The sequence below is a fragment of the Chenopodium album genome, chromosome 3 (genome assembly GCF_948465745.1).
Source record: "Chenopodium album chromosome 3, dcCheAlbu1.1, whole genome shotgun sequence".
Lineage (NCBI taxonomy): Eukaryota > Viridiplantae > Streptophyta > Magnoliopsida > Caryophyllales > Amaranthaceae > Chenopodium > Chenopodium album.
Window position 1 is genome coordinate 82,117,298 of NC_137836.1, and position 14,168 is coordinate 82,131,465.

General features: G+C 35.0%; 1 protein-coding gene across 2 annotated transcripts; it reads left to right on the top strand.

The window, feature by feature from the left end:
* The first annotated feature begins 3,628 nt into the window (after window positions 1–3,628).
* On the top strand, window positions 3,629–14,168 carry LOC145624515 (phototropin-1-like). Of its 2 annotated transcripts, XM_081677563.1 has the most exons (23): window positions 3,629–3,870; window positions 4,941–5,647; window positions 5,779–5,961; window positions 6,874–6,965; window positions 7,625–7,877; window positions 8,072–8,309; window positions 8,422–8,492; window positions 8,688–8,794; window positions 9,311–9,360; window positions 9,503–9,607; window positions 9,850–9,909; window positions 10,006–10,095; window positions 10,265–10,341; window positions 10,460–10,544; window positions 10,843–10,923; window positions 11,177–11,280; window positions 11,746–11,795; window positions 11,904–12,010; window positions 12,141–12,263; window positions 12,572–12,623; window positions 12,965–13,077; window positions 13,301–13,441; window positions 13,837–14,168. In XM_081677563.1, the coding sequence occupies exons 2-23, from the start codon at window positions 4,944–4,946 to the stop codon at window positions 13,933–13,935; spliced, it is 2,985 nt and encodes a 994-aa protein (XP_081533689.1). In that variant the 5' UTR covers window positions 3,629–3,870; window positions 4,941–4,943; the 3' UTR covers window positions 13,936–14,168. The 2 variants fall into 2 exon arrangements, with proteins under 2 accessions (XP_081533689.1, XP_081533688.1); XM_081677562.1 differs by lacking the exon at window positions 3,629–3,870 and having other exon boundaries at window positions 4,690–5,647.

Consider the following 14,168-nt stretch of genomic DNA (forward strand, 5'->3'; position numbering starts at 1 on the left):
CGTGGGAGTCGTTTCCGGCTTGGGTGGCTGGAGAAGGTGGTGTTTTAGGGTTGGGCGGCAGGAGGTGGAGGTGGTGGTTGGGCGGCAGGAGGTGGAGGTGGTGGTTAGGGTTGCTGGCAAATTTTTTTTTTTTTGGTTTTCTTTTTTTTATTGGAGCCACTCACACACTGACACGTGTCAAACAACCTACAATAATAGGTTGTTGACTTTTGTTGACCGGTTTGGGACTGCTGGAGGAAAACTGACCTAATAGTTGGGATTATTGTAGAATAAACAATAGTTGGGATTATTGTAGGTAAATCGCCCATAGTTGGGATTATTAAAGTGTATTTTTCCTTCGGAATAAAAGGTTGTGAGGTCCTCACCTATTTCACGAAGTATTAAGATAATTTTAGTTAATTTTTTTTTTTTAAAAATTTTAATTTATAATTATTTTTAAATAATTTAATTTCAACAAAAATAAGTTTAGTAGAAGGACAATTCACCGACAAAATCGGGCTTTTAAAATGTAAACTCGGATAAAAAAAAAATAGTAAAAAAAATGGTTAGGAAATTAATGTGATTTAAATTGGGGATCCCCAACTACTAGAACGATTTCCATAGAAATTGTTTAAATCAAAATTAATTCCCAATTTTCATTGTTATAAAAACTTATTCCCTAGATAGTGTCCACGTAGGATTGGGTATTAGCTTAGTTTTATTTTATTTTTTTTTCCTTTTTTTCTACAACAGTTCTTTCTTCAAGGTTTTTTTTTTTTTTTTTTTTTTTTTTTTTTTTTTTTTTGAAGATGGGGTTTTTTAGGTCGATCGCAAACTAGTTTGTGAGGTTGAATGTTGAGGTATTCCCATGAAATTAAAACAGGAAGTAAAAAAAAAATAAGTTACATGGGAGTTCATAATTGTATGAAATTACCCAGTGGAGATTATATCAAAACAAAACTACCTAGAATATATTTTTTTTGAAACCAAAACTACCCAGAATTCGAATTTATAATTGTATGAAATTACCCAGAAAATCAAAACAAATAAAAGAAGGGAGAGAAGATCTAAGAAGAAAAAAAGGTTTGAAATGAAAAAAAAAAAAAAAAAACAAGAGTGAATAAAGAGGTTGAGGCAGAAGCTTGAAAATAGCATCTTTGTTGTTTTAATACCAACGACAATAATTGAATTGGTGGGCAACATTTGCGTTTTGGGGCTGCACAGTTCAAGTGCATACTCTCCACCATTGTTGATTTGTTGACTCTCAGTGAGATTGTGAGAACCGAGGAGAGAGGAAATGGGAAGACATGGAAGACGTGTTAAAGAGTTAAAAGTAAAACCACTATTATTACTAATTGTGGTTTTATACTTTATATAAAAAAAAAAAAAAAACCTAATACCCGATCCTACGTGGACACTATCTAGGGAATAAGTTTTTAAAACGGTGCAAAGTAGGAATTAATTTTGGTTTAAACAATTTGTAGGGAAATTGTTCCCAACTACTATCCCAATTAGTTGCGTACATTTTTTTTTTTTTTTTTGAAACAAATTAGTTACGTACATTATTCAGTTAATTGAAATGAAGTTGCAACTCAACTCCAAACCACTCCATTATTCCGCATTAACAATCAAGAAAGGAGGGAGACCTAAAGAGCAATTCCCAAATTACTCGAACGTTCTTCAATTTCGAAATTCGCCAATCACAAAACCCTAATTTCCGATTAAATTCGTTGCAGCTTTATATGTTACTGTAAATTCTGAATCTATTTCCAATCAATTTCCTTAAATTCCTCCAACAATTTCCTATCCTTTTCTCCCAATTTATTTATAATTTTTGAATTTTATTTTTATCATTTTTGCAGGTGATGAACTAAAAGGGCTGAACTGCGAAATCAATGGGCTTATCAGTGTGAATCTCTAGGCCCAACTTCAGCCAGGCCCAAATAAGTTGGGCCTATTGGGCCTCCGCTTGTGGATGAAGCTGGCAAAAATGGAGAATGTTTGGAGCAGAAAACATGAATGATATGATGTGATGGTGGATGCAGAAAGACAGTGGACAATCTGGAGGAGATAAGAGGCAGTGCTATTTCTTTATTTGGTTTGTTTTTTAGGCTCTTGTTTTTTCTTATTTCTGCACGTGCTTTGGGACCCCTCTGAGTAGGATTTTTTTGGCTACAGTGTCGTACTCGTACCATAATTACGCGCTAATTATACACCCGGATGTACCTAGATGGCTCTAGTTTTGAGTTTCTTTAACGAGAAATGAATAAGATGAGTGGTTTTTAGTAAAAACTAGTTCAATTGGTAAAAACTAGTTCAATTGGTAAAAACTTTACGGCGTTACTGCATTAGTGTTGGATCGTACTCATGACTGAGTGTACTTGTGTATGTCAACTAGTTCAATTGGTAAAAACGTTACGACATTACTGCATTAGTGTTGGATAGTAGTCATAGTACGTGTCTCCATCTATCAACTACTTTAAATTTACTGTTAGTATTATGTTTGAGCCTTTGAGGCTAGGATTAATTTTAGTATAGTGTTCCTGTCAATTTTTAGAAGTTTCCTTTTTATATAATTACATAAATAATATTTGTTGTTGAAATTCTTTTAGTAAACAAAATGTGTCCTTTTTAAAACCACTGTTTATTGAGGAATTTGTGTGGTGTTTGGCCTTTCTGGAAATCATAGTTAATTTAGTAGAAATTAATTGCTTTTAATGAGTTCTTGTTTAAGTTGTTGGGAGAAATGCAAGATTATCTGTTTGCACTTGCTAAATGAACCAAGTCTTAAGCTTCTTATATTTTCATCAGTTTTATGCATCAATTTGGGAGTTAAGCTTAGGTAGAATTAGAATAATATAATCTTCCATAAAAAATAGAATAATTAATAATATAATCTTGTTACACAATCTTGTTTTAGTTAATCAGAATTTTTTATATGAAGGCACGTATTTCAGGATATTTGTGTAATGTTAAAGTAATTTACATATGTTACACATTTAGTTCTTATAGCCTTTGTGGATGATACTTTAGGCCTAAATCAAACCTTTTAAATAATTTTCTAGACGTATATAGAAGTAATGTACGTAGATGTACCGCCTAGAAGAATCAATTAGTACTATGTATAATTTATTTACGGAGTATTAGCTAAGTATTCATCTTTCTTGTATCTATGTGATATTTTAGCATTGGGTGATTAGTAGTTTTTCATTGTGACAGAATGTTATGGTACAGTAGGCCTTGTACTACATCGTTCACCAAAATGAAGTTATATTAGTTGATAATTACAAAACATACCAAAGTATCTTGCTAACATGTGGTGTAGAATCTACATGGGTTCTACATAGTTTGGTGTGTAGTAATTAAGATAACTGACTAGTCAAGATGAACACTGAGCTAAGGTAGGAGGATGGGAAGCATTTTGAATGCAACCCGACTGCTGGTAAGAGCCTGTGTGTCCAACGTGCTCGCTAAGGCCCCCCCACTCTTGTCTTTGCCACTCTCGGTAGTTGTACTAGTGATTTGCCCCTCCTTTACATTACATTAACATATAACCAATTAGATGAGAGTGTAGGAATTTAGCTGTCTTAGCCTGTCTACACTATAATTGTAACATATGATCTGGTGCAAATTTTTTGGGCATGGGGCAGGAACTCGAAAGCAGTGCCATGTGAAGCTTAGCATTGCAAAGCATGGGGGAGGTGTGGCCCTTTTATGCTCTTTTCTGATAATCCACTGAAGCTCCATCCTCGTTGATTGTTCGCAGCAATCAATCTTATTCTTTTTATGCTGATGTTATATATTCTGCTGAGTAACTTATCATCAGATAGATATACCTGACTACCTGAGCTGAGTTCTATCATCAAGTCAAGTCACAGTCTGAGTCTCAAGGTAATACTACTAGTCTACTACTACTGATGTCTTTATTTTTTGCAACAATCCATAATGCTGTAGCTCTCGAGCTTTATTTATTTTTACTGTGTAATGTTTGCTATCAATTTCGTAATCATGTGATGAAGATTTTGACTGTTGGTCATGTAAATCATGGTAAAGTTATGTTTCTCATTTCTTTCCAGATCAGTTTCTTTACCAGTCTGTCTTTGTCATTATTTATAGTCTGACCAAAATACATAACAACATGGAGAAAGTGTCACCAAAAGGATTGCCCATAAGGTGGGGCATACGTATTAAATTTGTGCAACACATAATAGCCAGAGAATTTTCAGTTTTTACTAAAGCATAGATGATTTCTACAATGCCGACCTATGTTATCTGGACTCGAGTATTAAGTATTGGTGTTTGTGTCATAGTGTCAAACTCGGCTATTTTATGTCAATTCCATATTTTCTGTCCAAAACAAATGGTCAAATGTCCATATCCATGTATGAGAGTCATCAAGCTTGAAATTTAATCTAGAATATACAGAAACTTTTTGGTTGATTAATGGCTCAAATTGTAAGTTATTGCTGTTTCGATATTTGGTTAACTGACCTTGATTACATTAAGCTATTTGTGAATGATATTTCTGCACAGGATGACAAAATCCTTGGAAGTGAAAGCTACCCTGTATTTTCTGCCTGTGATCACAAACAATGTGGGCACCAATTGGCCCATTTTACATTCCATGTCATCCATATCTTTATCATCCTTGTCTATTTAGCCAACCCCACGTACTATAAATCCTGTTCTTGTTGTTCAAGCATTGTGATATGCATCTACCACCCTTCTGTCAATTTTTGGCTGCATTATTTTTACACTATTTTTCCTTTCACTCTGACCCTCTTGTATAGTTTTCCCACTAATTCTTTGGAGTTATTCCTATGACTTGAGTACTTTGTATCTTCATTTTCTTCCTTTTTATTCCATCTTGCAACTGACCCAATTTTTGCTCAACTACTTAAGTTGATCAATGAAGCAATATTACATGGTTTACCGACATTAGTTCTGTTTCTTCTAAGCAGATAATGGAATCAAATCGTTCCAGCAAGCAGTCCTCACTTGTTCCATCGTTTCCAAAAGACTCCCGAGGCTCACTAGAAGTATTCAACCCATCTACTTACTCGTCTAGGCCAACCAACCCAGTTTTTCAGTCCCCATCCACATGGCAAAGCTGGGAGGAAGCACGAAGTAAGCTCGAGCAGGTTAAGGAGGATGACTCAAAACTCGACCCCAATTCTAGTCAGTTCAAGTCTGATGAGATCACCTCATGGATGGCGCTACCTGACCCGACTCCAGAAGTCTACAAGACCATCCCAGCAATTCCCATTTCAAAAGAGGATGATCATCAATCAAAACTTAAAGGTCCTAGTACTGCCAAGGCTGAGCAAAGGGCAGCTGAGTGGGGTTTAGTACTCAAAACTGATGATGAAACTGGGAAGCCACAGGGTGTGAAGGTCAGGACTTCAGGCGGGGATGAACCGAATCCTAAACCTGAGAGCTCGAGGAGGGAATCCGGCGGCTCAGTTCGGAGTTCAGGTGATTCATCAGATGGTGGGCTCACCAGGAACGCCCCAAGAGTGTCTGAAGATTTGAAGGATGCCTTGTCAGCATTTCAACAAACTTTTGTTGTGTCGGATGCTAGCAAACCTGATTACCCAATTCTGTATGCCAGTGAAGGATTTTTTAAGATGACTGGGTATAACTCTAGAGAGGTTATTGGTAGAAACTGGTAAGATTTCACTTCTAGAACTTGGTTTATTTTATTTTATTTTATTTTAATTTTTATTTTTAATTAATTATCTATCCCAATAACTGTAATAACGGAATTTATTTCATCTCATTTTTCATTGGGTGGGCCAGCCGGTTTTTACAGGGAGCAGAGACAGACCCAGAAGAATTGGATAAAATTAGAGAAGCATTACAGAAGGGTACCAACTACTGTGGGAGGTTGCTGAATTACAAGAAAGATGGTACACCTTTCTGGAACCTTCTAACTATGACACCCATCAAAGATGAAACAGGAAAAGTCCTTAAATACATAGGGTAAGTATACTAGTACTTTTGCTTTTCTGTTTATAGGCTACAAAATCATGCACATTTAGTTACAACCTTAGCTATTGCCGACTTAACATATACTTGTACGAAGTATTTGCTAAACTTAACATCCTTGTATTAAACTTAATTTTTTTTTAAGCTTCTTTTATTTAATTAATTATTGAACTTCGCTTATTTTTATTTAGGCCGAACTTTAGGTCTTTAGTAATTTCTGCTGAAACATTTGTCAATAAGTTGTGGAGAATACTAGAATAGAGCCTTAGACAGGCTGGGGTTTACAACTATAAAACATTAGATTTTGTGCTTCTGTTTTTAATTGAAAGGTCACCTGTTCACACAGGAGTTAAAATATCTAACATTATATTGTAAGTTTGTAACCAGCAACACATATGCAGCTACTCATGTGACCTGTGGGACCTTAAACATATAGCCTACATAAAAAAGGATCTCAAATATGCACTATTATCGACTAAATAAGCCATAATAGACATTTCCTGTTGTGATAAATCAAAAGACTTTCCATTTTTATGTCTGCTAGTTAGCTTAGCGACTTGACAGAAAATTTCTTGTCATCTGCCTGACTTTTGTGTTGCATGATGGTGATGGAGTTTAGATATCCTCCAAGGAACCGTGTCAAACGTAAAAGGAATCAGCAGAATTATGAATATATTGATAAGTTGATACAAAATATAAGCTTCAAATAAAGCAGTCATGAGCCTTAAGTCTCTATTGTCATGTTGCCTAATTCCCCAACTTATATGCCAGCATTTATGATTAATTACTTTGCTTTATCACAACGGCGATGTATATTGGATTATGCTTGCTGATTAGTAGATGAAGGAAAATGATAGAACATACAAAACTTATCTTTTAAATGTATATTGAATGCTGATTTGGCAGGATGCAAGTGGAGGTGAGCAAGCACACAGAGGGTTACAAGGATAAGATGGTCCGTCCCAATGGACTGCCAGAATCCTTAATTCGATATGATGGTTAGTTTGATCCTAGAACTATTTGCCTTTTTTTTTTTTTTTTTTTTTTTAAACATTAGTAAATGACCTTTCAATTTTTATCATCTTAAAAGTCACATCATAGACAACTCAGCAACTGGGACAGTTTAATAAACAGGTTAAAAGATCCTACAGAAAGTGGTAAAGATCTCCGCAAGCATTATCCAGCAATTTGATGCTCTCATTTTGCATTTAGAGTCTAATCAGGACTGGTCCCTTGATTGAAAGATACATTAACAGCAAATTAAAAAGCTTTTCTTTTATTCTATTCTATCATAATTATAACTTGGTACTTTTCTACACGGACTTCCGATTGACCCCTACCTTACTGAACATAATTAGACCCAAGTTTGGTTCACACTTCATACTTCAAAAATGTAGCTGCAATCTGAAACCTGGCTGTAAATATGTTCAGAACTGATCGTTGCTGTGTAATCAGAATTTTCCCTAGGTAGTTATATTTTCATGCAACTTTTATTGGTTATTACTATAAGTGATCACATTTTCCAATGTCCATGCTAATGAGATTTTCTTAAGGCATGCTGTGATCATTCCTCCAATATACTCATGTTAAGTGAAATTATTAATAATGCAAAACTGTTAAGCTTGAACCATGACAAATGCCAATATTATGACTGCAGCCCGCCAGAAAGACATGGCATCCAATTCGGTCAATGAGCTAGTGCAGGCAGTGAAAAGGCCCCGGGCACTAAGTGAATCAGGGAATCGACCCTTTCGGAGAAAATCAGGTGGTGCTGATGAAAAAGACAGATCACAGTCTCAGATGAGGAGAAATTCAGAGCATGTGCCTCCAGCTAGGCGTATGTCATTGGAACGGCTTAGTGAGGTGCCTGAAAAGAAACCCAAAAAATCTGGACGCCGTTCATTCATGGGGTATTGATTTCCTATTTTCAAAGCTATTTTTTTATAGGGAATCTTGCCATGATAACCAATAGGATCAAACAGGATAAGTGTATTTTTAAGCAAAACTTTTTTTTTCCTATCTCATATTTCTCGTTTTCCTACTAAATTATAATCGTGGTTTGTTGTAAGTTTGTAACATATATTCCTATGTAATTGTGCTTTAGGATTTTGAAGAAAACTAAGCCCAGTGAGGAGCCTATTAATGATGAAGAAACTTTTGATGAAAAAGGAAGCACTGACGATGAAGATTATGATTTTGATTATGATGATCTAAGACCAGATAGTGTGGATGATAAAGTTAGGAAAAAGGAAATGAGAAAGGGTATTGATCTTGCTACCACTCTTGAACGTATAGAGAAAAATTTTGTCATCACTGATCCAAGGCTTCCTGATAATCCCATTGTAAGTTTCTTTTCATACTTTATCACTCATCCATAAGACCATAACAAACACGGAAAATATTAACATTTGAAGAATGTTGTTCTACTGATTTTCACAATATGGGTTGTTACAGATATTTGCATCTGATAGTTTCTTAGAGCTGACAGAATACAGCCGTGAAGAGATTTTGGGAAGAAATTGCAGGTAGGCCAAGCTTTAGTTACTTATGAATATGATCTAGTTCCATGCTGTTACCTTTAGTTTTTTCAAGTATCAGATCCTGAAATTTGCAACTGTTGCTATTATTTGACCTACATGATCAGTCAATATGTTTCACATCATCGCTAAATTTGGTATACATTATGCTTAATATTGTTTTGCAATTACACAACTTTACAGGTTTCTCCAGGGGCCTGAAACTGATCCGGAAACAGTACGTAAAATCAGAGATGCAATTAATAATGAAACAGATGTTACTGTTCAGCTGATTAACTACACAAAAACTGGTATTCTTTACTTTCTGAACTTTGCTCGATACTCCCACCCTCATCCCCTTACATTAGGGTTGGAAATTGATTAGGTGGAATTTGCTTGGGATTTCCTAGTGCTTCTATGTTCTAAAACAGATATTACTCTATATTACTTGTGCTATAATAGTTAGTTGCTTTCCTTCAGGTGACTAATAATCTTGCTGAAATGTCTGTATAGTCATGATACCTTCTGCTGCACATAATCCTTGTAAATGAATCATGTAATTGCAAGATTTCAGTTGTTTCCTGTATTGAAGCATCTTTGCCATATTGATTCAAATACTTGCATGATGTAAACTCTTCCATACTCTAGAAAAAAAGTACTGAAGGGAACAGGCCTGGATTTACCAGTGTTTCTATGTAGCAATGTATGTTTTATCACTAAATCAGTTTTTATCGTCTAAAATCTACTAGTATAAACCTTGGAACAAGCTTCTGTTTCCGCATCTGTGGGTAAATAAGTTGCTGATGACTGTGATCCTCTGAATTTAGGGAAAAAATTCTGGAATGTGTTCCATCTACAGCCCATGCGTGACCAAAAGGTATAACTTTCTTTACTGCCTTCAACAATTTGTTTGTAAATTGTCTCCTACTGATTATTAATTTATATTGTCTTAAGCCCATGTCATGATTTGATTCATTGTTATTCTCTTAACGATTCCTTGTGTGTTTGTCTGTGAGTAGGGAGAAGTCCAGTACTTTATTGGGGTACAGTTAGATGGTAGTCAGCATGTCGAACCACTTCAAAACAGCATTCCGGTAGCTACTGTAACTGAGAGTGAGAAGCTGGTAAGTAATTCATATCAATTCACCCCTTCTTTTCTGTCAATGTTTAAATTTTGATTGCTCTGATTTGACTTTTAGCTGTAAGCACAATCCTCGGATTTAAGGGATTGCCCGTGCTTGCCAACTGAGGATATGGCTTGTACATATATAATATGCACTTTTATCTCTGTTTTTAGATACTGTACACTGATATCAATTTTGCAAAAATGGCCTAAAATTTAACATGCTCACTACATGCAATTCAGGTGAAAGAAACTGCACAAAATGTTGATGTTGCAGTCAGAGAACTTCCCGATGCCAACAAGGTGAGCAATAGGAGTATATAGCAAGATAAATAGTTCATTTCTCTTCAACTCAAACTGTAAGTTTGACTATATAATTATATTCAATGTCATCTGCAGAAACCTGAGGACTTGTGGGCAAATCATTCAAAGTTTGTACGAGCTAAACCACATAGGAAGGAATGTGCCTCATGGAAAGCTATTCAAAAGGTGAGATGTAAAGGATATAATGTGTTTTTTAAAAAAAAATTATATCATCCATCCATTGATATATAGTTCATACCTGCAATATTACAAAGCATATAAGAATATTAAAACATACCTTTTCTGTTATATGTCCTTTTTTTTTTAATTTATTAAAAATGATATTTTGTTATAGGTAACTGAAAGTGGTGAACCAATAGGCTTGAAACATTTTAATCCAGTGAAGCCTCTTGGAGCTGGTGACACTGGAAGGTCTCGATTAAATCCTTGAGTTGCTGTTTCAAAAAAAAAAAAATCCTTGAGTTGCAATATTCAACTATAATCTCTAGTGCTTTAATGACTGTCTCTTAACTTCCGCAATCGTCTGCAGTGTGCATCTGGTGGAATTATGTGGAACTGGTGAATATTTCGCCATGAAGGCTATGGATAAAAATGCAATGCTCAATCGTAATAAGGTATCAAAATTATTGTACTGTATATTAAATGTTCAGTTATTTTGGTTATTCAGTCTTTCAAGTCCAATCTCCAATCCGCTGCAAATTATACAAGGCCATGATAGACCTTTTATTATAGGGTGTTGCACTACTGATGTCACTTATAAGTTAGTTATACTTTGTATATGTTAATGTCAAAATTTTAAGTGCTTGCTATACTCCTTAATCCTTAAAGGAACTTGACCCTTTGACTCTGAACTCTGAAGCTTGTGTCTTGATATTTTTCCTGTGCTCACTTTGTCTGCCAATTTTGTTGTAGGTACACAGAGCTATTGCAGAAAGGGAAATTCTTGACATGTTGGACCACCCTTTTCTCCCTGCATTATATGCTTCATTTCAGGTAAGGCAAAGCAGTTCCACACTATACTGCGCTATTTCTGAAAGCAGTAGATAGATTTAGAGTTAGATATGGCTATTACCTGAAAGAGTTGGCTATTGGCTCCTGTATGACTGTATTGTAGTCTAAATTTTTTTAAATGTTTGCTACATCTGAAAACTTTTGTTTGCCATGTTCATAGTGGCTTTTTTCTTTGACTGGTATGCTAATTAATTTAATCTACTACTAGTAATTCATTTTTGGTAAATTTTTGCAGACAAAAACACACGTTTGTCTGATAACTGACTACTGCCCTGGTGGGGAGCTATTTTTACTTCTGGATAGACAACCAACAAAGGTCTTGAAAGAAGATGCAGTGAGGTAAATTTTGAGTGTACTCTCTTCTGTAAATTTATAGTAGACCATGACTAATTTTACAGTTTTATCTAGATTTGCCAGCACACGGTCTTGAGAGAAGACTTCCTTATGTTCTGGTATACTTTTCCCTCTCAAAAAATAACATGTAGATTCCCAGCTTATACAGGTCACAAAATCATTATTAAAAGTCTTGTATTAGTAGACCAAATCTTCCTAAGGTTAATCAATGCTGTAATTTAAGCCAGATACCAACTGCAGTAGTACACTTTGAGACAGATTAACAAATGCAGTAATAGGCTTTAAGCCAGGTACCCAATGCAGGAGTAGGTGCTTACTGATTTGACTGTTATTTATTGATTAAAAGCTGTTCACCAATCTCCAAAGAGAAAGAAAACTGGGATGGTTCTCAACAGTGTTGACCAGAGATTCCTTTTATGTTCATAAACTAAATTCTCAATGCTTTTGCAGATTTTATGCAGCGGAAGTGATTATTGCACTGGAATACCTTCATTGCCAAGGTACATGCACGATACGAAGTTTTATTTTAAAGACAATAAATATTTTTTAAATTTTCTTCCATGGGGGATGGCAGCAAATGAGACATGATCTTCTTTGTTGACTTTTAGGTATAATCTATAGAGACCTAAAGCCAGAGAATATACTTATTCAGAGCAATGGCCATATAGCTTTGACAGATTTTGATCTTTCATGTATGACATCTTGCATGCCACAGGTATTCATCCTTATGTAGTATATTTGTGCACGTTGTTTATGAAAAGAGATTTAATGTAGAACAGTTTAATATGCTGCTTTACTTTCGGGCATACTGTTATATGATTCGGTTCTTTGGCTGCTGTTTGCAGTTGCTTCTTCCAGAAATCAATGACAAGAAAAGGCAAAACAAGGCTCAACAGAATCCTATTTTTTTGGCTGAGCCTATGCGAGCATCAAATTCTTTTGTAGGGACCGAGGAATACATTGCTCCGGTATGTGCTCTTTAATATTATGATCCTAATTTCCTCATAGCAAATGTGTTCTCTTGTATGTGACAAACATGTGTCAATCTGTCAATTACAACTTAACTATGTTTTGAAGCACTTTGAGTCTAGCCATAACTCGTAATTGAAGTTTTCTAGAAAAAGACACTGGTCAAATCTTTTTTCTCTTCTTAAGCATCCTTTATTCAAATTTGTTGGCATGAGCGTCTGTCTCTCTGGGCAAATGTAAATGTAATCTTCCCGCATTATCTTTGCCACTTGAAGGTGAATAACATTCTTTTCTGAATCGAATGCAGGAAATTATCGGTGGGGCAGGGCATACGAGTGCTGTGGATTGGTGGGCTTTAGGTAAGTTGCTTTTTTCTGAGTCTACACTCTACATAACTGTATTTCATGTTTCCATGTGTCTAAAATTAGCAGTTTAGCTACTCGAAGAATTTTTGATGGATTTTCCCAGTTGTCATGCTAGCATACCCATTGTTCTCTACAATGTTGTACCTGTCTTGACCTTTTGCATTGTGCAATTTTTTTATGGAAAATGGGGAATGCTAATTTTCCATGCACCATAGTATGCAAATAAAAAATTTAGCGTTCGCTTCCCTGTTGCACTAGCCAGCTATTTATATAGATTTGAAACCTGTTTCTGTTTAGGAGTCATCATGATAAGCTATTTTGATGCTTGGTATTAGGTATTCTTATATATGAGATGCTTTATGGGTACACACCTTTCCGTGGTAAAACGAGGCAAAAAACATTCACCAACGTGCTTCAAAAGAATCTAAAGTTTCCATCAAGTAAACAGGTACGTAAAAGCCAATCTTTAGAACTCTGAACTTTAAGTTGAGAATTGAGAATCATGGCCTAACCAACAATCAGTATTCTGATATCTAAAAGAAGTCAAAATCTTGGTTTATGTTCATCTACTGTTTTTTTTTTTGTTTGATTGTACTTCATATTCTATCATTTTTTACACTGGAAGAGCCTTATTGAATGTACTTTTGCTAATACTGATGTATATGCTGCAGGTGAGTCTCCATGCAAAACAGTTGATTTATCAGTTGTTGCAGAAAGACCCCAAGAGCAGATTGGGGGCATATGAAGGTGCAAATGAGATTAAGCGACATCCATTCTTTCGTGGAGTCAATTGGGCTCTTGTTCGTGGCATGGTAAATACGCGCTGTCATTTTTTTTTTTTTTTTTTATAACCAAAATCAGTAAAATTAATCATAATATATCTAAGAATCAGTTTTCATCTTGTCAAGCTTTAGAATATTCATTAGACTTAGATAAAGTACTATTTTGTACGAGTAATGTCTAAAAATTAATTTACTTTAATATAATTGGCCAAAAGATTATACGTAAAGCTTTTATAAAGGGCCTTTTACGTAAAGCCATGTCACACTTATATACAAGGATTTGAGACGATAGGACAATTAATTCAAACTATTCTAAGCTGCACATGTGCTATTACATAAATTTTTACTCATATTTCTTAACATAGTTTGCTGTTTCGATATATGTACAAGAATTGTATCTTAAATGTGGAGTAAATTTTTTGCAGAAACCTCCCGAGCTTGAAGTTCCATTCTCCACTGACCCAGAGAAGGAAGCAAAAATCATGGACCCTGAAATGCTAGATCTCCAAACAAATGTCTTTTAAGATCGAGGATGCTTCTATCAAGAGCTTTGTATGTAATTTTTACTTCTAGAATTAGAAAATGAGATCAAAATTGCTCATTGAATTTATGTTCTTTTGCTTAGCTTCTTTCAAATAATATGCTTTTAAAGGGGAAAAAAGAGAGATGTGTTTATCTAATTTCTTGTAGTATCCTATGTAATGTTTGTGGTGATTTGTTCAAATTTTATATCTAATCACAATTTTATTTTGTTCCA

Coding starts and splice junctions, on each gene's coding strand:
- LOC145624515 (XM_081677563.1), top strand. CDS start 4,944: ATGGAATCAAATCGTTCCAGCAAGCAGTCCTCACTTGTTCCATCGTTT. Junction 7,878..8,071: donor GGACGCCGTTCATTCATGGG/GTATTGATTTCC, acceptor ATTGTGCTTTAG/GATTTTGAAGAAAACTAAGC. Junction 12,264..12,571: donor CCGAGGAATACATTGCTCCG/GTATGTGCTCTT, acceptor AATCGAATGCAG/GAAATTATCGGTGGGGCAGG.